Source organism: Mustela nigripes, chromosome 1 (genome assembly GCF_022355385.1).
Source record: "Mustela nigripes isolate SB6536 chromosome 1, MUSNIG.SB6536, whole genome shotgun sequence".
Taxonomy (NCBI): domain Eukaryota; kingdom Metazoa; phylum Chordata; class Mammalia; order Carnivora; family Mustelidae; genus Mustela; species Mustela nigripes.
The window spans coordinates 12,678,781-12,706,297 of NC_081557.1; the positions used below are offsets into that span (position 1 = coordinate 12,678,781).

The window sequence follows — 27,517 nt, forward strand, 5'->3', positions numbered from 1 at the left end:
GAGCTTGCTAATACCTGTCCACAGCACTCTGCCCATCATGGGGAGAACCAAGCACCTGGATGAGGCCCCACCAGAAGAGCCGATCCAGTTAAGGCTTATCTGTCTTCTAGATCAGTTTTGTGTTAAAATAGAAGAGCCAACTGAAAAAGCACCCACAATCACCAGTGTATTTCAGCAAGGTTGATTCCTGGTGAAGCCTGTGATTTTTATTTTTATTTTTATTTATTTTTTCTTAAATCTCCAGCGAGCAAAGGTAAATGCTTTTTCTTATTGGACTCTCTGACCTGCCCTATTCCGTAGTTAAAATATTGAAACTTGGGCTGATACAAAAAATTTCTAAGCTTCTAAGATAGCCACAAAAAGACAGCCTAAACTAGCAGAATGTGAGATTCCTTCAGTCTTTACAGCAGGCCAGGTAACTGGAAATGTCCCTGAGAAAACCCAAGCTATTGTAATCTGACTTTAAATAAATTTGACAGAACAGCTAAAATCTGTTGTTATGAGCCAAGGTTGTTACTCCATCAGTAGGTGGAAAACCATTCATTCAACTACAGGTTTAATCTAGGATTTCAGAGCAAGAGTGTATATGCTTATGTCATGGACAGTGAAAATAATGGGTTCTGGCCAGTTTCCAGAGATTTTGTGTCTGAGGCAGCCTATTTAAAATTAGGGCATAGCCTTTGCTTTGGACAAGCAGAAGAAACACCATGAGCTATCATATTAAAGTGCCAGCCATATCCAGGCAATCTGCCTCTAACAGGCTTCCATCCCTCCATCATCCACAGTCTCACCTCTGGCTACATCCAGAGAGCTTTACGTCCCAGAGACAAAATTCTGTATTCAAGAACTGTAGCAGTCAAGAGTTCTCTAAGCCTTGAAAAGACAAAGAGCTTAGCGGTCACAAAAGGTGTCTTCTAGGAATTTTTGCATTAAATCACCAAAATAAAAACAGGACCTGCTGTTTTAAGTGGTTACTTCCACTACTGTCCTGCCTAAAGGTGGGCCAGGACTAAAGAAGCTTCTGAGGTTTTCTTTGAGACTTTCCACCAGAGATCATTCACCTTGCCTTAACCAGACAAAATAACACAAGTCAGGGGGAGCTGGTTAGATCAGGATTTCTTTTTATTCCTTGTTGGTTTAAAATGGCTAATCAGAATAAAAAATAAAAGGGCCTCTGTCCAGAGGCTGGGGTCTCCCCTATTTAGAGGTTAGAACCCAGGTACCCCCACTACCCAGCACCATACTGAGGTGGGCTGAGGGGTAACCCCCAAGGGACAATCGGAGGGGCCTAGGCCTGCCACTCCTTCTCTCTATCCCGTTTTTTGGCATGTGATGAAAAATATTGCTTTTTGGATTCATCTCTCCCGGCCTTGGATTTAAAAATAATGTTAACCATGTGAGTTGGGGGAAGGCTCTGAGGGGACTAAAGAAGCCCCGCACTAATCCCTCTCCCCGAAGAAGGGGTGGGGGGGATTATCCAATATTGTTCCTGGAGCTCAGCCAAGCTCTTTTCCTGATCTCCCCACCACCACCAAAGTCATGGGGCTGTGACCCCTTTCCTGGGGAAACTAAGTGCCATGAACCTAGAAAACTAACTCCTCTCCAAGTCCTTCCCTCCTCTGACCAAGACCCCAGACTCGCCTCTCCCAAGGTTTCTTTCCTGATTACTACGCACCAATAGCAGTGGGGTGCGGTTTCCTTAGTTGGTAACTGGGACAAAAGAGAGGGAACCACTGGGAATAGGAAGACTTCAATGGATGTCCCCACTTCTTTCTTGCTGGTCTGAGGAGTGGGAAGAGTAAGATACCCCTCCTTCTACATATCCCTCCCTCATTTTCCCATCCCAGGATAGATATATAATTTCTTTGATATTTATAATATATATATATATGTATATATATATATATATATATATATATATGTACACACACACCTGGTAACGCAGAGAGGAAAAAATAGAATCCGTAACAATAATAAAAAAAATTATTTCTGGTTTAAAAATGATCTGGTTCCCTCCAGGGCGAGCAATTGCACAAATGTCCACTGAGTCTGGTCCAGGGGTTAAAGAAGGGAAGGTCTTAAAAGGTGAAGGGGGTTGCTACCCCAGTCTCAGGGCCCCAACTCTCCGACTCCCCACCCCACTGCATTTTATAAAACGCTCCTCATCCTCTTGGAATCGGTGGTTTAAAAAAATGTCCATGCAGGGGAGGGGAGCCCCTTGAGGAAAGGAAGGTGGCCACCTGGGGCCCTTTGGTGTAGGCGCAGAGGCGTAGGGGGAAGGGAGGTGCCGAAGGCTCACACGGAAATCTCATAGGTGGTACCACCCACCCCTGACACCTTCTTGACTCCGCCCCTTGTGGGGCTGCTGAGAGGCGGCTGCCCTGGGCCAGGAGAGGCAGAGCCTATACTCTTGGGCTGCCCATTGGATTTGCTGTAGGCGGTCTTGAGCTGTACTTCATCTCTAGGAAGAGAAAAAAAAGAGAGGTGTCAAGAAGCAGGACACAAAACACAGAAAAGGGAGACCATTTTAAGTTAGGAAAACTGACCTACTTTTCTGTATGCTTTCTTACCCAAACATTTCCCCCTGTTTTATTGTCCTGCTTAAAACCAACCTGATGCCCTATCTCCTCTCTTTACTCCTTCCCCTCCAACAGCAATTATCTTAAATACTTACTCTCAGGCAAATAAATACATTTCGGGAAGACAGGATTAAGAAAAAAGTATTATTGATCGTTAGGGTCTTAACAGCAATAGCCCATGAAGGCAGCTAGATAGAGTGAAAGGAGCTATCCAAAAGCAGGCACCTCTGACTCCACTTGCACACAAGTGAAGTCATGACATCTTTGGTAATGCTATGCTAATTTTAAGTCCACTGAAGTTCAGGATGGACTCATACTTACTTGGGTGTCAGTAATGGCTGCAAGGCTACTTCCTCTGCCTCAGAGACACCAGCTGGGGCTTTTTGGCTGCTGTAAGACATAGATCGGCCCAGGTATGGGGCAGTGGGGCCTGGTTCAGGGGACCCTAGTCCCCGGCCTCTTAGCCCATCTGGCTTGCCAAAACGAGGGGCAGCTGGGCGTCCCAGTGGAGTCTTGACCAAGGGTGATCTCTTTGAATCATCTGAGGAGGAACTAGTACGAGGGGCATGGCCTGAGCCCGGTGTTGACTGAATGCCTGAGTCTCCCAAGCCTGGTTCTTCCTCACGGCCCGGGAGTGGGGGTGACTGGCGTAGCAGCTTCTCTCGTTCCTGGAGGGAGGCCACAATATGGCGCGACAGATTGTCGTACCGGACTGGTGAGGGCTCTCGGTGTGTTGGGCCGGTTGGCACCAAACGTGGGTGCCTCTCGGCTTCCCGTTGCTGGGCCAGTCGGGCTGACAGGAAGGGAGAGGTGTAGCCTAAAGGTGGGTCTGGCTCAGGCCCTGCCTGCACTGACTCGAAATCAGGGCTGTCTGAAGGAGTGAGCAGGCTGTCATAAGATAGGCTTCCATTGCGTGTCTGGTTGGCCAGGCTCTTATAGGAGGTGGAGGTTGTGCCCTCTGAACGAATGGACTGCAACTGGCCCAGCTCAAAGCCAGTGCCCTGGGCCGACTTGAGGCTGGAGGAACGTGAGCCACTGGATAGTGGATCGAAGTGAAAGCTTTTGCCAAAGGTGGGAGAACGGAAACTCTCTGGCTCCAAGCTGGGCTCCGAGCGGTAGCTGGGATGGCGGCTGCTCTCTGCAATTGAAGTTGGCTCCTTCAGACTGTCCCCACGACTCAACTGAGGGAGAAAACAAAGCATGCTCTCAGTGTTCCTCCTCTTGTGACAGATGCTAGGCCCTAGAGCCCAAGCGGTCATGCCCTGCCCATATGCTTATTAGAACTTTTTCCATGCATCCTCTTGTTCAACACCTAGAGCAAACTAGCAAGTTGGAACAAATAATACCTCACTTTAAGATGTAAAAAATGAGGCTTAAAGAGGTTAAATAACTCACCCATGATGGGTTTTGAACACAGATCTGATGCTGTGATCACTAGTGCTTTTACTAGTATGCTACACTGCCCCCTCTTTGATGAAGGACACACTATCAAGATTCAGTCTCATTAATGTCTTTGGTTTTTTTCCTTCCCTTCTCCAAAGTTCTTTTTCCCAGAGCAGCTGACACACATCACAACCCTCCTTCTTCCAGAGTGTTCAGTACCTTGGCGCTGGAGGAATGAGGCATGGCGGCCGACGTACTGCTGCTACTGTAGCCCGGCCGGTACTTGTACATGGTAGGTGTGGGAGGGCTGTCCTTGCCCAAGAGGCTGCTATCTGCAGGAAAAAAGGCCCAGGGACAGACTTGACTTTACAAGCAGTTCTCTTAACTTGGTCAGAGGTCATTAAAGGACAGAGGGAGAACCAGGTAGGAACGGATATACCAGCCAACAGAAAAGTCCCAGGAACATGATTTGCCTGCAGTAAAGATTACAGACTCATAATGGCCCAGAACTCGGAGAGAGAATGCACCAAACATGTCTAAGATCTTCTATGGTCTATCTGGATGCTGACAGTTCCTTACCCACAAAAGTCCAATTCGCTACCACTAGCTACATGGAATCCCCTTTCTCCTCTACTAGCTGCCCAAAGTGGCCAAAGGCCCACCTGATGGGTGTTCTCAGTGACAATGCAAGTATTACTTCCCATGGCTTGCCTGTATGTCTTCTCCACAGCACATAGTAACCTTCTTACTCTTGTCAATGTTCTTACCCTCATTAGTAGCCAGGCTGAGGTGTGTTCGTAGCCCTGTGTAACGGCTCAGGTCCGGTTTAGGAGGAGGTGGGGGTTCAGCATCTGCAGACTGGCTCTCTGTTATCTCCAAGCTTCCCTTAGACTGGATGAATGAGGGAAAATCAGATTTGGAGAGCTGGGTATAAGGACAACGCATCAATTATGTATCTCTAAACTGGGACTAGAAGTCAAGGGATGAGAGCCATTTTGGGGATGACAATGGATAAAGAATAATTTTCAACAAGGGTTTAATCCTGTCATTTAGGTGTTCATTTCCACCAACTATTTGTTGAGCTCCTACCATCCGTAAGCTGCTACATTAAAGTCCTAAGAAAACATGGAAACGAAAGGCTCAACTTCTGTCAGTGGACTTAAAATCTAATGAAAAAAAGCAGATATGCACTTAAGTAATTAAATTTTTTTTAAGTAACTCCACACTAAACATGGGGCTTCAACTCATGACCCCAAGGTCAAGAGCCACATGATCTACCAACTCAGCCAGCCAGACGCCCCCGTACTTAAGTAATTTTTAACACAAGTTATCAGATATTGAGAAATACTATAAGGGCAATGTCAACTGAAAGTTTCCATCTCTCTGCCATTAAAGTCCCCAAGTTACCTACTTTACTTCCCTGCATTCCTCACCTTGCTTCTCCTCAGCTCTCCCTGGATGCCATTATCCATGATCTTCACAGTTATCTGCCCATCTGACACTTCTGGTCGAAGGAAGGGAGGTCTGATGACAATCGTCTTTTCTTTCTTTGGTCTCCCCAAATACCTGAGTGTCAAGAGTAAGAGGGCTTTCATTCATTCATTCTAAAATACCTAGTGGCTGCCTATCTTGTATAAAACATTTTTAAAAATAAAGAACAGTCTGATCAAGATAGCAAAAAACTCAGCATTGAACTGATTTTTTAGATTCCAGGAGGAACTGCACTAAGACTAGGCCTCTGAGCAAATACCTAGTTCAAGCCGCTCTAGAGTAAATCTCACCCTCAACTCTCCAAGGAGAGTAGCCATAATACCCAAAGGATATCAACTGAATTCGGCTTTCCCTTGCAGGTACTTCCCAGTCTAAGAGAACCCTTCCTCAACAGCAGTTTCCCACCCAACTTCCCCTATACTAGAACAAGTCCAAAGACAAACGCTTTGACCAACAGTGAATACTAGACCAAAGGGCTGGGTGTACCTGGGTGCTGGGGAACTGCAGAGCACACGGCTGACATTGTTACAGCAGCCATTGGTGAAGGGGTTCACACCTCCTCGGAATTTACCCGTAACCTAGAAGAAGTAAAGATGGGCCATTATCACTTAGACAATGGACTTTGACCTCCAAAGGCCAAAACACAAAACAATAACCAACTATTGTGCACCCTCTACTCAGAAGATACAAAAATGAGCAAAACGCAACCCTATCATCAAGAAACTTATAGTCATAAAAGTTAAGAATGGGAACTCTAGTGGCACCTGGGTGGCTCAGGCGTCAAGCGTCTACCTTTGGGATGGAGGCCTATATCTGGCTCCCTGCTCAGCAGGGAGCCTGCTTCTCCCTCTCCAGCTCCCCCCATACTTGTGTTCCCTCTCTCACTATCTCTGTCATAAATAAAAATCTTAAAAAGAACGGGAACTCTAGAGTCAGTCTGAATCCTAGGGCTACCTCACCCAGATAGTGTAGCTATCTGACCCCATACATCAGTGTTCTTATGTGAAATGATAACATAGCTCTCTCAAGATTGAAAACTAAGATAATATACATAAAAGGACACAGGTAAAGTCAGCTTTATTATAAGCACAAGAATAACCATTTCCCTTTAAGTAGTATCATGAGCTTCCTAAGAGCTGGCCTAAGTCTACTACTGTTTCTATAAGTTCAGAGCTTAAATTGTCTGATATACAGTGTACATTTTGCAAATGTCTGTCAACTAAGAAATGCTTCTGGGACACGTGGGTGGCTCCGTTAGTTAAGCATCTGCCTTCAACTCAGATCATGGTCCTAAGCTCCTGGGCTCGAGCCGTGCTTCGGTGGGGAGCCTGCTTATCCCTCTCCCTCTGCTTCCCAATACCCCCTGCTTATATGCTCTCTCTCTCTGTCAAATAAATAAAATCTTTAAAAAAAAAAAAAAAGAAGAAGAAAGAAAGAAAATGGTTCTGTTCTCATGCTTTCATGAGGAGCACAGACACTTCATCATAAAAAGTATTCATCAGGGGCGCCTGGGTGGCTCAATGGGTTAAGCCTCTGCCTTCAGCTCAGGTCATGATCTCAGGGTCTTGGGATCGAGCCCCGCATCGGGCTCTCTGCTCAGCAGGGAGCCTGCTTCCCCCGCCCCTCTCTCTGCCTGCTGCTCTCTCTGCCTACTTGTGATCTCCCTCTCTGTTAAATAAATAAAATCCAAAAACCAAAAACCAAAAAACCCCACCAGATTCTTTAAAAAAAAAAAAAAAAAAAAGTATTCATCAGGCATCCATCTCTGGGAGCACTCCACAATACTTTTATTAGAGGGCAAAGATTTGCAGGCCCAGCTCTACAATGCATCTCCCATCACTTCACCCCGTACCTGTTCATTGGTTGTGCGTCCCCTAGCCACCAGCACCACATGAAATCCTGTGAGGCCAGCTACAGGGATGAAGAATAAGCCAGCCACACACATCACTGTCATTCTAAAGCCAAAGAATCAAGGAGAACAGAGCAACATGATCTCACCATCCCCAGCCCCTACCAAGAGCCACCTTCCCTTTGACCCTTGCTACCACAGTGCTCGACTTTCCTCCTCCTCCCCGCTCCCAAGCCCACAACCCACAGAAGGATACGTGACAGCTGTGCGGACCCCTGAGAGTTCCTCCATGTGGTAGAGGACATAAAGGAGGCCAAAGCCAAACACACCCATGATGTGTGCTGTCAAGGAGAGGAGGAAAAGGAAGAAATAGCGGTAGTTCCGGCGACCAATACAGTTGTTCACCCAGGGGCAGTGATGGTCAAACTCCTAGAGGCAAAAAGAGAAACACTGAGAAGCATCCTTGGACCAGAGCCCTAGATCACTTCTATTAAGAAAGAGACCAAACTTGGGACACCCAGGTGGCTCAGTCGTTGAGCACAGGCCTTCGGCTCAGGTCCGAAGGGTCTTGGGATCAAGCCCTGCATCGGGCTCCCTGCTCAGCAGGAAGCCTGCTTCTCCCTCTCCCACTCCCCCTGCTTGTGTCCCCTATCTCGCTGTCTGTCAAATAAATAAATAAAATCTTTAAAAAAAATAAATAAAGGACCAAACATCAGAACTGAAGCACTGCTTTCATTAACAGGCAATCGTGATTGTGTTCACCGTTTAGTTGCTAAATTAACAAGGTTAATAAGATTAACATCATTAACATCAGAGGCTTTACAAAAACATCAAGATTCATGAGAAAAAAAGCCCTGACAGGCAAGTGCTTATAGCGAAGTAAAAACTGATCGGGGAAAAAGGGGTTAAAAATAAGAGAAAGGGGACGCAGGAGGACGGGCAGTAGAGAATACGGCTCTAAGATTGGAGTGCGACAGACAGCATGCAGTGGATGCAGCAGCTAACACAAACCCGGGACAAATGACCAAAAAGATGAGTCAGAAAGGCTACAGGTGGGAAAGCCTATTCCCACTTGGGGTCCCTCCTACAAGAGAAGAATATGCTCTACCTCTCATTTGTACATCACTGATAACGGGGTTTTTTTTCCATTTCCAATTTCGTCTAAATTACAGACACTAAAATGTACACATATATACATAAGAGTAAGTGTTTGCTATTTATAGCTGTTAGAGAATATAAAACTTTTAAATTAAACAGATAAAACTTTTAAATTAAGTTTTAATTCCGGGATACTTAACATACAGTATTGTATTAGTTTCAGGTATACAATACAGTGACTCAACAATTCTATATACTACTTAGTGCTAATCTTGGTAAGTGCACTCTTTAATCCCCATCACCTATTTCATTCATCCCCCTACCCTCCTCCTCTCTGGTAACCATCAGTTTGTCCTCTATAGTTACGAGTCTGCTTCTTGGTTTGTGTGTGTGTCTCTCTCTCTTTTATTCCCTTTGCTCATTTGTTTTGTTTCTTAAATTCCACATATAAATGAAATCATATATGTGTTTCTCTGACTTGTTTCACTTAGCATTCCACTCTCCAGCTCCATCCAGGTCGCTGCAATTGGCAAGGATGAATAGCATCTCATTGTGTATATGTCCCACTTCTTTATCCATTCATCTACTTGAGAATACTTTTTGACAGAGCTAGAATATAGCCCAGGTAGTCAGCCAGGGCTAGATCTCACCCAAGACCCAGAATGCAGAAGATTCGATTCTTATTCGACGGACAGGAAGAAGAGAACCTAGATTCAGCACCCAGGCCCACCCCCATGAGGCTTCCTACCTCCACACAATTGTCACAGACACTGCAGTGGGAACATCGAGGAGGACGGTAGAAACGGCAGGTGGCACACCACTTCATGCGCACCTGGATGCCCTTAATCTCCACCGTTTTGTAAAGGGGAGCTCGGAAGTCGTCTTCCTTGTCTTCATCCTCCTCAGCTGCAGAGAGGAAAAATCAGTTAAAAAACAACTATGCCAGAACTGCACTAGGGGGGCGCCTGGGTGGCTCAGTTGTTAAGCGTCTGCCTTCGGCTTGGGTCATGATCCTGGAGTCCTGGGATCGAGCCCCACATTGGGCTCCCTGCTCAGCGGGAAGCCTGCTTCTCCCTCTCCCACTCCCCCTGCTTATGTTCCCTCTCTTGCTGTCTCTGTCAAATAAATAAATAAAATCTTAAAAAAAAAAAGAACTGCACTAGGCATGAAGGATCCAGTGATATTTAAAATATGGCCTCTGCCTTTGAGGAATTCAGTCTACTGGGAGAGAGAACAGGAACTAATAACTAATACTGTGAGATCAGCCCTACAATACAACACTACCAAACACACTGGAAATGAGGTTCAAGACAGTATGACTCAGACGTAGCTCTGCTACCGGAATGCTGACACTTCGTTTACATACTACAAATATATCTGTAATGAAATAATTTACATATCAAAGCACATATGTAATGAGTCTGCATAATAGTTCAATGTCTACAAGGACATGAAAACTACAGCAATCCAAGAGAGGAATTAACAGCAACCCTTTTTATCCATGCACAAACCCCTTTCCAAAAGATCTTCCTTAACTCTATTAATTCCCTATATATTTCAGTATTATTTGCTGGCTCAAGATAGTCTCTCCTTACCTGAATGCCCTTTCCTTCTTTCTTTTTTTTGAAGATTTTATTTATTTATTTGACAGAGAGATATCACAAGTAGGCAGAGAGGCAGAAAGAGGGGGAAACAGGCTCCCCGCTGAGCAGAGAGCCCGATGCGGGACTAGATCCCAGGACCCTGAGATCATGGCCTGAGCTGAAGGCAGAGGCTTAACCCTCTGAGCCACCCAGGCACCCCACTGAATGTTCTTTCAATTTCAATGATCAGAAACTCATGATCCTACTTCATAACTTAAAGTGCACTATTTGCCTTCTCATCTACAGTGTACAATTTTTATTTTTTATTATTAATCTAGAAAAAATACACATGGGAAGGAAAAATTAAATAAATGAAGGTATAGGGATTAAAAATCAAGTTTCCAACTTTCACTGACTGAGGAAATGCTTTAAAATATAAATAGGTGAAAAAAACGCCAAGGTAAAGAACTGTACAAACAAAAGATCCATTTTGAAAATAGAAACCAAAAATCCACACTCGTAGGGGCACCTGGGTGGCTCAGTCAGTTAAGCCATTTCGTCTCAGGTCAGAATCTCAAGTGGTGAGATCGAGCCCTGAGTAGGGCTCCAAGCTCAGCAGAGAGTCTGCTTGAGATTCTCTCTATCACACCCCGACCCGCTGGCACTCTCTAAAATAAATACATCTTTGAAAAACCAACAATGGGGCGCCTGGGTGGCTCAGTGGGTTAAGCCGCTGCCTTCGGCTCAGGTCATGATCTCAGGGTCCTGGGATCAAGTGCCGCATGGGGGGGGGGGGGGGGTCCTCTGCTCAGCAGGGGGCCTGCTTCCCTTCCTTTCTCTTTGCCTGCCTCTCTGCCTACTTGTGATCTCTCTCTATCAAATAAATAAATAAAATCTTTAATAAAAAAATAAGAAAAAGAAAAACCAACAATGACATACATTTGATACAGATAAGTAGTATATGTAAATGTTATACATATAAATCTTTAAACCACTGAAAGGAAACAGCAACAGTAGTTATCTTCTTTTAAAATTTTATTTATTTATTCGAGAGAGAGAGCACGAGCACAAGCCCAAGGAGAGGCCTGGGGGAGAAGGAGATGCAGGGCTCAATCCCAGGACCCTAACATCATGACCTGAGCTAAAACCAAGAATCAGATGGCTCAACCTACTGAGGCACCCAGGAACCTCAATAGTAGTTACCTTTGGCTGTGAAATTACAGGTGGTATTTGTGTTTTTTATGCTTTCTACATCATGAATATTTATTCCTTATTAAAATCTTTACTTTTTAAGAAAGTTTTCTTTTAAAGGAAAAATGTTAAAATACAACTTATTTTGAAATTTCTGATCTTTCCATACCAGAAATGAACACTTTCTTTTCTTAAAGTACTATAGGGTTCTTAGGTTACTCTTATAACTTAGCACAGTATAGCATATTTACTCCTAGAAATGTCTTCCCTATCTTTCTTTATAGACTGATGAGCTATTTGAAAGCAAGGACCTTTAAAACAAAACAAAACAAAACTCATCCCAAATGACAAGGATAATGTCTTCCATACACATCAATAAATATTTTATAGACATTAAAGTGTCATTAAGAAAGCCCTCCATGAGGTGCCTGGGTGGCTCAGTTGGTTGAGGATCTGCCTTTGGCTCAGGTCATGATCCCAGGGTCCTGGGATCGAGCCCCGTGTCAGGCTCCTTGCTCAGTGAGGAGTCTGCATTTGCCTCTCCCTCTGCCTGCTGCTCCCCCTGGCTTGTGCTCTCTCACTCTCTGGGTGTCAAATAAATAAATAAAGTGTTTTTTAAAAAATAGCCCTCCTGGGGCACCTGGGTGGCTCAGTGGGTTAAAATTTCTGCCTTCAGTTCAGGTCATGTTTCCAGGGTCCTGGGATAGAGCCCCACATCGGGCTCTCTCTCTGCCTGCCTCTCTGCCTACTTGTGAGCTCTGTCAAATACATAAATAAAATCTTAAAAAAAAAAAAAAAAATAGCCCTCCTTGGCGCTAGAGACTACAAGTTCCTTAGGTTCAACTAATCTTTGAGACAGAAGTCACAAATAAAGCACAGTGATACAGGCTTTGTGAGCACAATGATCTCAGGAAAACCTCATTCTCTCCAAAGACTTCTTCCCAATTTGAGTCTCATCCTTGCAAGTTAACTTCACAGGTGAGAGAAACATTGGTTACCAGAATCAACCTCTCTCTAAATCTAATGACGGTTCCTGACTTTTACCTCCTCTCCTCTGCCAGAACAGCCTACTTCTTCTCTAAGCTTAACCCTTCCAACATGCATGAGGAAACCACATCCTCCCTCTGTAAGGTAATTCTTCTATTATTCCCCTTTCCAGTTCCAACTTCCTTCTCTTCTCCAGTTCCTCCACCTCATTCTATCAGAGTGCTTTAATTTTCTCTATCACAAAAACAAAAACAAAAATAAATCAAAGCTCGCTCTCTCCCCTAAGACATTCCATCTTCTGCCCTCTCTCCTTAACTTCTTGAAAGAGTAAATCTCAACACTCACCAGCTCTGTTTCCTCACTGCCCATTCACTGCCTTCCAAAACATCAGTTTTGCTAATTTAACTGCATTTGCTAATTTAACATACATACCTAAACACACTATAAGAACTATCCCTGCCAAGATCTTAAATTCCTTAGTTACCAAAATGATAAGCAATTCTGAGTTTTCAAACTACTGGATCTAATTTCTGATACTGCCAACCATCATGAACTTCATGAACCTTCCTTAATTCCCACTTTGTCCAGTTTCTTCTCCTACTGACCTCTGTTGCCCAATCCCTCTCCAATGGCTCCTCCTTCTCTTCTCCTCTGCTCATTATTAAAATGCCAGTGCTCGTTAGATCTGACCTTGGTTCATTCCTAATCTTCGTCTACTTTCTGCAGACAATCTTACTCCTGTTGGCTACAAACACCACATGGCTGAAGCCTCTGAGATCAAAGTCTCTGAGTCTGACTACTCAATCGGCCAGTGGGGAACTCTATCTGAATAAACATACTATCTCAAGTTGAACGTGTATAAGAGGCTATCTTCCCCCTAAACATGTTCAACATTCCTGTAACTCCTATCTTGGTTTTTAAAAATCAGCATCCAACTTATCTCAAGTTAGGAGCCTTGGGACTACCCTAGACAATTCCTTCACTCTCTCGCTCTCCTCCAATAAACAAATGGTCATGAAGAAATGTGTTGATTCAAAAAAAAAAAAAAAAAAAAAAAAAAAGAAGAAGAAGAAGAAGAAACGTGTTGATTCTGCAGGGAAAAATCTCTAAATCCAGCCTTGAATTCAAGTTCTCATGCGGTCTACATTGTGGCAATAGCCTCCCAAAAAGTATCTGTATTTACTTCAAGAATTATTTTTGTAAAAAGAAATCTGAGCCCATGACTCTTCCAATTAAACACCTCTTGCTGTCCAAATGAAGAAATATAACCTATTTAATTTAGCACATAGTCTTTGACAATTTGGCTCTCATTCACCTCCTACCTCTTCTGGCCCCGCTATGTGCTTTATCTTCCACCCCACTGAGCTCGGCATTTGTGGCACATGCTGCTTCCTGGAGCTAGAATGTGCTTCCCTGCCATCCTTCACCTGACATCCTTCCTGCCTCCTCTTTGCAGCACTGCCCCCATTTCCTGGGGCAGATGTAAGTGCACCCTTTCCTACGGCCTCAAATAACTTTTTTCATGCCTTCACCACGGTTCACACCACCTGCTGTAACTGTCGACCCTTCATCCTAGATTATTACTGTGCCTGGGGATTCATATGTTCAAAATGAATCCCCGCTGAATGAGTAACTGAAAATCAAAAGTTGACCCAAAGTGAATGAACAGGACTAGAAGTTATGGCACCTATTCTGGAAGACTCTGACCCACTTTTCATCATTAGACTATTGACGTATTCCAAAACCCTCAGAGTCCTAAGGCCCAGGACTAAATGCCTATGTCCAGAAACCATTATTTTTCAAAGGTAGTTGAGGAATTTCCAAGAGAGGAGAAGGAGATCTTACCTCGAGGGAAAATCCCTGGGTCCATGAAGGTGGCCATGCTGAAGTTGGCCAGCACAAAGAGAAAAACAATCGCATTGTAGATGGGCACTGCAGGTGACACAGAGAGGCTTAGTCCTGGACAGCTGCACAGATAATAAAGAAAATGAGGGGCTGCCCCTAAAACTTGGGACACCAACCATATAAAAACCTGAAAGGTTTAGCCCCCATACTGATACATCATGTGTGCTTCACCTCCGCTGTCCCAAATTATCTTCATCCTTCACAAGTGGGTCTAGTTTTCCCATAGAAATGCTCGTTTTAGATCAAGGTACGAGGCTCAGAATCCCTCCTACCATAACCCCTTGTACTAAAGGTCTGTGTTCTTCCCATTCACTCTCCCCCTGCAGATCTTTCCACATTTTGGAACCTGTCCTTATCTCCTTTTAAGCAGGCACAAGAATGAGGGACTGAGTATGTAACTGACGCCAGCTACATTCCCTTTTCTTGCAAAGGCCGAGGCTGCTGGATCTCAGCCATGCCCCACTGACCTGCACACAGGCGCAAAGCATGGGATACCACCTGCCTCTCTGGCTCCCCTTCCCTCTTCCCAGCTGGCTTTCAACCACTCTTAACTGCCTAAAATTTCTTCACTGTACCAGATATTCCTGAGAGTTTTATTCAACTAAAAGCCAGTTCTCAAGCGGGGAGGGGGACCACTCAGAGATACCTATGGGTATCAGGACATAGAACGAGACCCCTTGAGGTCTATAAATGATATAGAAGAGTAGGGGAGAGAAAAAAAAGGAGAGAGCAGACCAAATCAGCCCTAAATCCTATAGGAAAAAGAAACTGGCCAAACATATCCAATATTCCATAGGGTCCAAATCAAGAGATATGCTTTAGATAACTTTTCTTTGACAACCCCCTAAAAAAAAGAGAAGGGTGCCCTAGTCCATGATTAAACTCCATTCCTCTCAGGATATGAGTTCATAAGTAGGAATGCTGTAAGAACTCTTCCTTTCTGCTGATTTCCTGCGAGGTGGAAATTTCAGAAGAACATCTGATGTGCTGGTCGCTTTGTCAGTACTATCAAATGCGTGGTCTCCTATCTCAGCTCACGAAGAACTTCCCCTTACAAGACAGCAGCTAAATACCCTAATCTGCTTTGTGGCTGAGAACTTAATCTCCAGAATGAGGACAGCATCTGTCCTTGTCCCCTCTATCTGGACCAGCCAGAAGGAAAGGAAGAGTTCACTGAAAGAAGGGGCCAGGAGAACAAAACAGCAAACGAGTCTGGAGAATTAATCCACAGTAGTCCTGGATTCTGTTGAGAGATCTGTCTCCATCAAAACAAGAAGCACAGCCCTGAATGGTGATTTGAGATGTGAGGAATTCATAGGAATTGAGCTCCTTAATCAGAGTAAGACGCAAAACTGATTGTCACAAAGCATCTCACAGGTCTTCACCACCTCCGTCTACTTATTCAAATTTAACATACATTTAAAAAAAAAATAAGTGCATATTTATCATGTAGTAGGCTTTTTAGATAGTAAATACCAACTCTTTGCTTCTCTGGGTAGGTGAGTACGTAATTGGGAAACGAAATAATGAAGCGAGGTGCAGGCACTGATTTCAAGGGAAAACAGACCCTGAGTCACAGCCCTCATTTTCCTCTATCCACATCTCCCAGGGAAGCCTCTTCCTCTAGGGGGTTCTCTGGTTCAGAAAATATGTCCCCATACTCGGGCAGGGTTTGGGGAGGAATACAAGCAAGATGAGCCCTTACAGAGTCCCACCCAAAGGCTGACCTCCCAGGTTCCTTGGGAGGGAGGGACAGAAACTAAAAACCAGTCATCCAGGTCAGAGCCCCTCCCTGGCGCTTAGCTGTCTTGCTCTGACTTCCGCCAGGGGAAGAGGAGAAAGGGTGACTCACTTGACTCCTACAGCCTGGGAAGATAATTAGAAGGGAAGAAGAAATTAAATCCTTAGAACACTGAGGTGCCCATGATTTAAACGTCTCGTTCCTAGAACTGACGACTGTAGTTACAGTGGCCTCTCGAGCTTCCAACAGACTAAAGGTTGCTCGATCTCTGAAGGGAGCTAAGGTCAGAGTATGAGATGTCAGCCCCTTGCAGGCACAGACAGCAGTCTTTCTGATGCCATTTTTTCTTCAGTTTTTCCATTTCCAAATGAAGAAAATCACCTAATTTCTTGGGTACGCTGCCACCCACCCATCCCTGGATAACGAACATCACCCCTGCAATCTTCTCCCCACCCCCAAAGATTTCAAAGTGATCTCTACACCCTACGTGGGGCTCGAACGCATGCCCCTGAAATCAAAAGTCGCATGCTCCACCAACTGAGGCAGCCGGGAGCTCCACTCCGGTAACATTCCTGATAGCGACTCATCCCAGCTTCAGACTCATCCCAGCTGAAGCGCGTGAAATCCTACAATCTATCCAGTTTCAGTTTCTGTTGCCAAAATAAAGCCTAGAGTAGCTGGCATCTAGAAATGATGTAAATAACTCCACTTCCCAGGCAGCATCTGCCCCTTGATTGAAATCAAGGACCCACTGTCCAACCTTCACACTCTAGCTGATAGAACACTCCACCAAGGAGAGACGAGAAGCAGCAGAGCCTGCTCCTGCCACATCCCATATACTACTTGGCTTGGAGAGGCTTGCTGTTGCTACAGTACTTTGCCAAATTCCTACGTGACCACTCCAAGTGGCCTGTCTGAATCTGCTGCCTTTGAAGGAAGGAGATGAGGCCTGGGCTGAGGAGGAGTTGTTAGGGCTGGTCCTCAGCCTATGGCAATAATCACAGAGCTCCAAAGCAAAGGGAGTGGCCGGAGCCCAGAAGGCTGGCTGACTCACTGATGAGACTCCCAGACCTATACCAACCCAGGAAGAACAGGTTCTTCTGCACCCCCATCCAGCACTTCTGTTTTCAGACAGAATGGGTTTCAATACCTACACTCCTGGGGCACCTAGTTGGTTCAGTCAGAAAAGCATGCAACTCTTGATCTCAGGGTTGTGAGTTCAAGCCCTACCTTGGGTGTGGGATGACTTAAAAAAATAAATAAACTTAAAAAAACACCCACCGTCCTGAACAATCTGTTTCCTGGCCCTCTCCAACACTTCTATTACAAAAAATGGTTAAGCTGCTGGTAAGAAAAAGTAGGAGTCAAGAAGCTTTGGATCTTAATCCCATCTCAATCAATGCTTTGCTATGTAGCCTTAGGTAATCTACAGAGAACTCTCCAATCTTGTTACTTCAGCTACATAATACAGATAGGAGAATGCAGGAGACGGTATCTGAAAAAATCCTAGAAATCTTTTTATTTTTATTTATTTATTTTCCTAGAATTCTTTTTAAACCAGCTAGCTTAATACTGAGCATTCACTGCATAGAAGACATGCGTCCCCCCAATATCTTAATAACTAGCACCATCATCATCATCACTCCAGTTCCACCTTCATCCCTAATTCCACCTTCCCTATGTGAGGTACTAGAAATTCAAGATCACTTAAAACAGAGGCGCTAAGCTCCTAAAGAATAGGTCTAAGCCTTCCACCCATGCCTAACACATAGTTTGACTCTATGGCTAGTGTTTCTTATGGATGAGGAAAGGCTGGAATGAACAGCCCACTTCCTGCCCCTGGAGATCCTCAAGATTCCATGGGGAAAAAAATTTTCCCCTCTCAGGTGGGTAAGTTTCTCCCTAAGATACCTGATTGGTCGTGTCTTACGCACACTCTCAAGCAGCTGAGTACAAGATGTAGGACTTGGGCACTTATTCCTGGATGAAAAAACAACGTGGGAAGTAAAAGGAACATCCACTGCTCAATTAATGCCCTAAATCACGAGGCTGCTCCCACTCAAATCAGGTGCTAGCACTTCTGCAGTCAAGAAAAAAAGGACCAGAGGGAGAGGCACTAAGGTTACCCAACTCTGTGGGTAAAGGGTTGGGAAGGGCCAGAGGCAGAAAGTGAAAAGAAGCTCTTTCACAGACTGGAAAGACCATCCTGGATTTCTGGACAACCCTGACTTCTATCCTGCCCGTAGAGGACGGCTTGCAGCAGAGATTTTAGGGCTGTGCCCTCCCTACCAACTTCACAACTATACACAATGAGACACTGGTTGACTCAACTGAGAGCTCAAGGAGATTTTAGGGAGGCAGTTCAGTGATTTATTTCAAATGGCACTGCTGGGAACTCTAAGAAAGACGCAGGGGTCCCCGAGGAGGCAAAGAGGAGAGAAACCAAATGGCTGGGGCTCTACACACCAGCCTCAGTTGACCCAGAGCAGCCCTCCTCTCATGTTTTACACACTGGGGTTCCACCGAAGATCTCATTGGAAAAGGGGTCACTGTGCTCAAATAAACTACTCTCGGTCAACCCTCTCATTTTACAATGAGCAGACTCACAAAGGTTAACAGACTTTACCAAAATTAGTCTCCTGACCCCCAACAGTGCTGATTGCTGTTACTTAGCACTGCCCCCTACCCTTGCCAATCACAAAAGGGGACTAAACTAAGACAGATGAGGATCCAGGCCCGTTATCTTAAAACACAGGGTGTAGGATCTAATCAGGAGGAAGAAGGTTACTTTAGCAGACACTCTCCTTCCCCAACAGTGAAAATGGAAAATTAAAACAGAATCCCCAATAACTCTCCCACTTAGTTTTGGTACAGGACAAAATGAACGAACGGAAGAGATCAGGGTTCTGGAGGGAAGGCCTCAACTGTTCTACTCAAGCTTCCCCAGGGCAGATAACCTTTTGGCGACCAAACCCAGCTGATAATTTCTGCTCACAGCTTTCCCTACCTACCAGAGAAACACCAAGGGTAAATTGTTCCTAATGAGTTGAACCCTACATGGCTTCACTAATTATGTCTGCCAACTGAAAAGGACTCTCTCTCCTACTCTCAGTCCTCGAGGTCCCAAAGCTGTTCCCAACTGGGACTTAAAGACTGTGGTAAGAACAGTTACAGCCCGGTGAAGAGAACAGGAGGATGACAAGAGTTACAGATTCAGGGCCCCAAACCGGAGGTGGCTCAAAGACAGCCTCCCTCTAGGGCACTTGACTGGCTCAGGCGGTAGAGCACCTAACTCGAGATCTCGGGGTTGTAAAATCTGGAGCCCCACGCTGAGGGTAGAGATTACTTAAAAATAAAATCTTAAAAAAACTAACCAATGAAACAAACAAAAGAGAGGCTTCTTCTCATCTATTTGAAACCAGAAACTCTTTTTTAGGTTGTATATAGTTTTAAATTATAAAACTATAATTTATATTTAAATTTATATTTTAAATATAAATTAAATATTTAGGGGGTCCCTGCAAGGAACTGAACCTCAAAAAGGATATAATCTGTGGGGGGAACAATTTTTGACAACAGTGGCAGCTCAGCCCAGATATATACTTCTAGAAGAATTGCTAAGGTCAGATGTAAAGGAAGAGATGAGAATTTCACAGGTACCAAGAGCCAGGTGATAGAAGATAAGGAGGGTGTTTATCTCCAGGAGATGCGCAGGGGAGAATCGAGGAGGAAAAGAGCCCAGAAACTGGCCCTGAGGAAACTGCCAGGGGGAACTCTAGCTATGACTTGATTTTCTAACTTCTGATTAGAGGCAGTGATTCCAAAGTCCATTACTGTTCTTTTTCCTGGGGCTGAGAGACCATGAATAAGGAGGGCCCCTATTTCTCTGGCATCAGGGAATGAGAAAGTAGGTTAAATAGCTTCAACTATCTAGATGGCGAGAAAATGCCTATGTCAGGACAACTCTTTGTGGTGAAACTGGTATAACCAGCCACGCACTTCGATGGCTTCAGATTAACAAAATAAGAACAACGATTCTGCTTGCTCCTTCTCAAGAACAGATGGGCCCAAAGAGAGACTGCTCAGTCAGGCCTCCTGCATTTCCTAGCTTCCCGACGGCCTTGCCTTTTGAAGGAAAACAGACCCTCCTCAATCAAGCAGGCCTAAGGGTATCAACCTGGTGTGGTGCCATACCCTCTACCCTCCTGACACAGCACCACAGCTGCTACAAGGATCCAAAGACCCCATATAACCGTCCCTTGGTTAAAATTCTGATTCTAGGGCCGCCTGGCTCAATCAATTGCTAGATCATACAACTCTTAACCTCGGAGTCATGAGTTCAAGCCCCACACTGGGTGTAGACATTACTTAAAAAATCTTAAAAAAAAAAAAAAAAAAGGTGATTCTATTTACTGGCCATAATAGCAGAAACCAAAACAAGTCTAAGACTGAAGATTCATAACTCCTTAGTGACAGTCAATACATGAAGAAGGACAGAACACTAAGCACGCTGAATTTAAGCAGAAGAAAAAAATTATGAGGAAAAGTCAGATAAAGAAGAAAGAAGAAGAGTAGGGCTGCATTAGACCCTTGAGGGACTCAACAGGCATGCTCAGGCTGGAGAGCTGGCGGCCAAAGAATCCATGGCCTCTACCCTCCAGACGAACACATAAAAAGCAGGATGATGTTCATACCTTAGATAAGAGATTCATTTTTTTCCCTTGCTTAAAAACTAAACAGAAAAACACTATTACTTCGCTGACTCTACTGGCCAAACAATCCAAATCTTTTAGAATACCTTTTGATACCCGAAGCTCAATTTGGGGGGAAGAGAAGTTTCTTCCCCTACTCAGACTTAGTATCAGTTCTTAGATTTCTCCCCATACTAGTAACTGCCCCCTTCCCAGAAACTCCTGCTTCATTCATCCTTCAGTGAGTCCACACCATTGTTACTCCCTACCACTTCAATCCATTTCCTTCCTCTTCCCAGCAACCTCCCATTGCTCTAAACAGCACCTCACAATTAGGTCTGAGCCCCAAATCACGGCAGAGTGAACTCCCCAGAAAATCTAGCATGCTCGGACTGTTCCAAGAGCTACAACTAGGACACTGACTCAGTGACTCAACAGTTTAAGGCTCAGAAGCCTGCTACGTGTTAATTCATAAACAGGTAACGGCAAAGAGGCCAGCCAGGTGGTCGGCAGCTAAAATACTGTGTGAAGAGGAAAGATAAATCAGTCTTCTCCAGTGAGCAGGAGAGGAACAAAGTCTGAATATCCAAAGCAGGAAACCCTTTGGTGGCAACCGCTTTTCGAAACAGGACCAGGGAATGCAGGAATGACCGCCATCCCTTCGGCAGGAAGGGATGGGAAGGCAGCCTACCAGGATTTTTCCTAAATAAAATCTGCACTTTCCCAGTGGCCTTTGCAGGTCCAGGCTTTGGCCCTTAAGAGTGCAGAGAAAACCATCTGAGCAACAGGAAAAGCCCAGCTGCCTCCTTGGTACATCTCTTAAATCAATTTTGCAATTCTCCAGTACACTCAGCTCCAGACATCCTGCGGAAAAGCCATTACTATCTGAAAAACCTCTCGTCTAGTTCTTTCTTTCACAGAACCAATTGCTTAAGCTGCTTCAAGCCTCTCTGGTGGTTTCCTCCTACCTCCTTCCTAGTTCACGATCTCATGATGGAGAGCTGGGTAGGGAAATACAAAGACATCTGTGATTCCCAAGGAAGGGAGGCAGGAAAAGGAGAGGATTCAACAGAGTAAAATTTCTAACAAGGCTGACAGGGTAAGCTTTTCCTCCCTGTGCTTAACCACATCTCTGAGATGTGTTGTTGCCTCTATCCAACAACAAGATGCCCAGGCGCGTGGCGAGAAACTAGCAAAACTCACGTGACAAAAACACCCCTCACCTCCCCCATGGAGCCCCCCAAATGCCAACACTGGGAGAAAACTCACGTAAAGGCAAAGAAGAGGGTTGTGGCTCCCACTAAGAAGATGGCGGCTGCTGAGACTGGAACATACTTGCTGGGCTTGAATCTCTTTCCAGACTCTGCGGGCATGTTGGAGCTCTGATGGAAGGTCTGCCCTGCCGCATAGCCCAGGCCCACACAGCGGCAGAACAGACAAGAAAACGGGAGGAGGGAAACAACGGAGAAAAAGAGTACAGAAGGAAACCAGGGAAACAGAAATTTAAAATTATCACCCTTCCCCCTCCCAAGGAAAACAAAAGGTCAAAAGATCTCAAATGAAGGAAAGCACATGGGAGGGGGAAAGGTGATTCCAAATGATGAATAACCACCTCCCCAGAACAAGGCAAGAGGGAGAGATTAAGAAACACAACTTGTACAGTTTAAAAACTGGAGACGAACAGTAGGCTGTACACATGCAAACGGTTGCAGGTGGAGAACATGGGCCGTCAGACAGATCAGGGAAAAGCTCATGGATGGAGCAAGTCTTCAAAGGGCAAGCAGGGGTGGGTATTAGGGTAGGGGAGAGCACAGGGGCAAGGAAAAATTCTTCTGAGGAGACACTCTAGCACCTCCACGACCAACACACTCCACCAGATGTGAGCTGCACCTAAGAGGTGTGCCCTGTGTTTCTATTTTAATCCAAAAGGGAACCTGAGGCCCCTTCCAGTTTTAAACAGGTGTTTACTGTAGTCCTCGTCCCTTTTAGGCAGTTTTCTCAATGCCACCACTCCCACACCTTGACTTCAAGGCCTGTAGTCTGGCAATGGTGGTTTAATTTTATTTATTTTCTCTTGATGGCTAAAGCTGGGCAGCAGCTGTTACAAGGTTGAGTTGTAAATCCTTTTCTTCGAAGGGGGAGGGAAAACAGAGAGAACTCGAGCAGGCTTGTCTGTCTTCAATCTCTTCTTGTTATTCCCAAACCCTTTAAGGGCTCCGTTTCCTATAGAGTTCATGCAAAACTAAAGAGAAACGTAAAATCCCTGAAGCCATGTTCTTCCCAATAGTAGCAAAATAAGAAATCAATTCCACTCAATGATAGCTCTAAAAGGGTACTGTGGATAAAAGCAAAGTTCCAAAGAGGTCCCTATTTCCAGGTTAGTCAATGTCTTTGATCTTTCTTCTTCAGTCTTGGGCTTTCTAGATGCAGAATTCAATGGGGTTACAGTGCCTCACCTGGGAAAAAAAAAATAACACAGATATCTTAGTCAGATAAATTCTTTCAGAGGATTTCTTAAGAACATCAAGGCTAACACCCCACAGGCTACTCTGTAAAAAAAAAAGTGCCATTTTATGGCATACACTTCACTTATGTGCATGTGGGAAAGGATTCTGAATTGGGAGAACAATGGATTCAGAATCCTTCACTCTTCTAAGTGCTGTTCATACTGGAAAGAGAAGAACATGGTTTCACCTGGCCTGAAGTCATCAAAGAACTAGCTCTCTTATATAGGGTACATCTCACCTGACACAAATGGGCAGTAACAAATATCAAGAATATCAAAATCTAAAAACAAACAAGGGCATAGCAGTGAAGGACAGTCCTAGAAAAGAGATTTCTCTTTGGACAAAGAGAGTATTTATTGCAACAATGAAAAAAGAAAAAAGTAACCTCAAAATTAGGACAGTATGTCTCATTTCCTTTCTGTGCATGTCTCTGTCTCTTATCTCTCTATGCTTTTTAGTTATAACCCTGAAGAGGCAAAAGCTGAGTTTCTGGTTTACTGGAATAGCCCATGAAAGCATCTGGTAAGAACTGTCCTTGAACTGAAAGGTGAGCTGCTCTCTCTAAGAAACTGAGTCAATCATAGGGGCTGGTCCTTTTCTTCCCAATTCAACAATTTATTTCTACACTGGCCTATCAGAAGTCAACTGAGCCTCACATTCCCCATATGACTAAGAGTAACAATTATTTCTGTTGACTGTAGTAGCCAAGTAACACTTTGGATTTTATAGGATGCTTTTCATCTAGTGATCTCAAAGCACTTAACTCACATTATCTGGTGACACAGTCCCTTATCCCACTCCATAAAATTGAAGGCTAGAGAATGCCTGAGGCCATTCTACTTAATCACTTGAGCAGTCAGTTTAAGAACCAGAGTTCACATGCCCCTCTGCCAACACAAAGCCATTCTACCACTTTCTCATCCACTACACTACTTGCCCAGTGACTGCATCTCGGAATCTGCAGACCAAAAATTTTACTTCAGTTAGAATTTAAAAATAAAAATTCAGGGGCGCCTGGGTGGCTCAGCGGGTTAAAGCCTTCCGCTCAGGTCATGATCCCGGGGTCCTGGGATGGAGCCCCGCAACAGGCTCTCTGCTCCTCGGAGGGCCTGCTTCCTCCTCTCTCTCTGCCTGCCTCTCTGCCTACTTGTGATTTCTGTCTGTCAAATAAATAAATACAATCTTTAAAAAAATAAAAAATAAAATAAATAAAAATAAAAGTTCATTTGACCCAAGCAGTTCAGTATTTCCCTTAATACCAATGGCAGAAATTGCTACGTTGGAAGATTCAAACAGTGAAATAAAAATGTGCCCTGGAATTCATCACTTCCTCTCTTAACCTGTAGCATGGAAGGCAAAGATACCTTCCTTCAAGATGCACTGTTTCTCTCCTTAAAAAAACAAAGCATTAGAGGGCCAAACAGCAATATTAGAAGAGAGTGAACACTCGGAGAGTACAAGAAATTCTGAAAGGCCTAAAAAAGATAAACCCCCTCTAGCGCCTGATTTTATGATTATTTAACACGCAGTTTCTATAGTAATCAAAGTTCAACCTTCTCAATTTAGGCCTAAGTAACTTTGTGAACAATGAGAAGCAAATTCTTGGGTTTGTGGGCAATACTAACTAGTAAAATAAATTTTCCCCTCAAAACCCGAAAGAGTAGAGAAGATGTACAGCTACACTGCTTCAGTTTTATCTAGAGTAAGTAAAATCATTTAGACACTGTATATTAGGGGCCCCTGGGTGGCTCAGTTACTGAGCATCTGCCTTCGGCTCAGGTCGTGATCCCAGGATAGAGCCTGACACCGAATTAGGCTCCCCGCTCAGCAGAAAGCCTGCCTCTCCCTCTCCCACGTCCCCCTGCTTGTATTCACTCTCTCGATGTCAAAGGAATAAATCTTTAAAAAAAAAAAAAAAGACACCATATATTATTTCAGATCATATTTTCTGACAGGAAAAAAGTCACGTGGGTTATTAATATTGCCATAGTAATGCAGCATCATTAAAAGCCATGCAATCTGGGGCATACCATACTGTGAAACAAAAGTGATCAACATTTGAAATGTTTAGGGAAGATACATTAGAAGACAGAAAACAAAAATAGAACAATTTATTGGGTATAATAAAGACGTACCAAGTCTAAGGACAAAAATGTGCTGTGGGCAGTAGGGAGGAGACTGCAGGGTGAGTATGGTTCATCACATATGAGAAAGGTGTACAAGAATGTGTATGACATATTCAGATACAAAGTAACCAATGGAATAAAAATACGCACACAGAAAACAAACTACAGATCATATGGTATAAATGTTTAATACAAGTAGGTACCAGGGTGAATGGGGAACAGCAGTACCACTGATAACAGAAATTATAATTTGTTGAAAAAAAGTAGGGTAACACTGCAATACAGTAAACCTGAATACAAAGTAGTCAAGGTATCATGAATAATCCACATGTCAAGATGTTGGCTGGAGTCAAGCAGAAGTTTAATAAGGGTGTTATTACATACGGAAGAAGCCAAGTACATGGCAGCACAATTCTTATAAGCACTAGGTGAGTCTTTAAGAATGAGCGATAATGAGCAATATGAAGAGATCTGACAGAGGACGAGGGATACTGGGATCAAAGGATAGGGAGATGATACAAAATCAACCTAGTCAAGATGGCATTAACCAGGAAGTGAAAAATCCAAAACAAAAAATGGTCTAGGGTATAACACGTATCCGATCCTACACCTCTTTCCATAACTTTTAAGTCACTTTCTTACTTCTCATTAGCGTGTTTTCATTTGCCCAAGTGGGTAAAACACTTTCCACCTCCATGTCCCACAAAGACATTCCTATAGGTAAAATACTGGCAAACGCATTCGAGCTCCACTGGCAAAAAGTACAAAGTACTAAAAGCACGGAGCACCCAGCTGGTGGGGGGTAGGGAGGAAACGGAAAGATGGGAGAGAACAGGTAACAGGATGAGGCTTGAGCCAAAATAAGTATCAGTAGAAGGGGGCAAGGGACCTGAAATGCGGGGAGGTAAAAAGGGACCAGCACCCCGTCCCCACCCCGGGGCTGGGGCAGGGAGAATCACCATTTGGGGCAGAGTTGGCTAAGACCGAGAAGACGGAATCCGCGGCGGTAGGGCCCACTGAGGCTGCGAGAGACGGCAGAGCCCGGGGGCGCAGGGCCGGGGGCGGAAGGGGCGGCGGCCGGGCGCCAGGCGCGGAGGTCCGGAGCCAGGACCGGGCGGCCGGGCACTAACCCGTTCAGAGCCCCGGTGGCCGCGGATCCCCGGCCTCTACTCGTCGTCCGTTTCCGGGGCCCACGGGTCCCGCCGCAGTTGGATGCCCCGGCCGGGGGGGAGGAATGGGGCCTCAAACCACCTCCCCCCTCCGCGGTCCCCCTTCCCTAGAGGTCACACTCCCCTCCCACCTCAGTGGCCCGGCACTTCCGGTTCCGCAGGGGCCGGTGTCCCCGGTACTCACCCCCGGCGCGATTCCCGTCACTGCCGCCGTCGTTGTCGCCGCCGCCTCCCGGCAGTGCCGTCCGGCCTCTGAGAGGCCGCGCGCGGCCCCCGCACGCTCCACGCCCGCCCAGCTACGCGCGCTCCCGCCCGGCGACGCTCGTCTTCGAGCCGGCGCGCGGCCGTTGCCCTCAGCGCCGGGTCTCGAGCCCTCCCAGCGTTCCCATTGGCTCCCTGTCCCGGGCGCGCGCGAAGCCTCGCGCGGGGCACGTTTCTCTCATTCATGCGGCTCGCGACGCCGCGCCCGCCCCCGTTCACTCTCCCATTCACCCCTAGCCCCCACCCCCACTCCGCTCTAGGGCGTGCGCGCGATCCCGGCGACCGCGGCGACCTCGCGGCCTGATTGGCTGCAGGAGCACAGCGCCGTACGCACGCGAGCGATCGAGCGCGCGCGCGCACGGCCGTCGGGTTCCGCAGGCGACTGGGCGAGGAGAGCTGGCGTACTGCGCAGGAGTCAGAAATGGGGAAGTGGCTGGGCGACTCTTCCGTTTTCCTGCGTCCTATTTTCAATCCCTACAGTATCCCAGAAGAAATCCTCGGAAGTAAAATTAGTTCTATGTGTGTGCTGGAGATACTCAAAAGCGAGGAGCCACCCTCACTCCTCCAGACCCCCTCCAAGTAAGTGTGGTACGGCCCAGACAGGCTTCTGCTGTGGCCAATCATCAGTCAGCCCCGTGACGCATTGGCCAACTGCTTGGCGACTGAATAGCTTCACCCCGCCCTCGCCTCGCCCACCGGCCCCGTGGCAATAACTTTATTTAAAGCTCTCCTAATGGAGGAGTCCTCCGTGGAGGGAGCTCGGGGGTCCCAGCACACTAGTGGGTTAATGGGCCGGTCTGGCTGTGACTCCTGCTTGGAAGGCGCGCCAGGACGAAGAGGGTCGTGTGGGGCGAAGTTCCTGCCAAAGGCGCGGGAGGAAGAGGACGGAGAGCGGCGCGAGTTGAGGCCCACCGTAGGGCCACCCGTGAAAAAAGGCGCAGAGTGGGCGCCCCCTG

The 27,517-nt window shown here is 45.6% G+C and overlaps 1 protein-coding gene across 1 annotated transcript; it reads right to left on the minus strand.

Annotated features, from left to right (window-relative positions):
• Positions 1-1,969: 1,969 nt before the first annotated feature.
• ZDHHC5 (zinc finger DHHC-type palmitoyltransferase 5) lies at positions 1,970-26,782 on the minus strand. Its single transcript, XM_059405104.1, has 12 exons — positions 26,485-26,782; positions 21,768-22,954; positions 14,007-14,128; positions 9,149-9,306; positions 7,559-7,731; positions 7,306-7,408; positions 5,940-6,031; positions 5,396-5,528; positions 4,730-4,853; positions 4,182-4,294; positions 2,901-3,760; positions 1,970-2,461 (listed from the first exon to the last, which is right to left on the minus strand). The coding sequence occupies exons 2-12, from the start codon at positions 21,869-21,871 to the stop codon at positions 2,296-2,298; spliced, it is 2,148 nt and encodes a 715-aa protein (XP_059261087.1). The 5' UTR covers positions 21,872-22,954; positions 26,485-26,782; the 3' UTR covers positions 1,970-2,295.
• Between the last annotated feature and the right edge of the window lie 735 nt (positions 26,783-27,517).

Coding starts and splice junctions, on each gene's coding strand:
- ZDHHC5 (XM_059405104.1), bottom strand. CDS start 21,871: ATGCCCGCAGAGTCTGGAAAGAGATTCAAGCCCAGCAAGTATGTTCCA. Junction 7,732..9,148: donor TCTGTGACAATTGTGTGGAG/GTAGGAAGCCTC, acceptor TTTTGCCTCTAG/GAGTTTGACCATCACTGCCC. Junction 5,529..5,939: donor TGCAGTTCCCCAGCACCCAG/GTACACCCAGCC, acceptor CTTGACACTCAG/GTATTTGGGGAGACCAAAGA.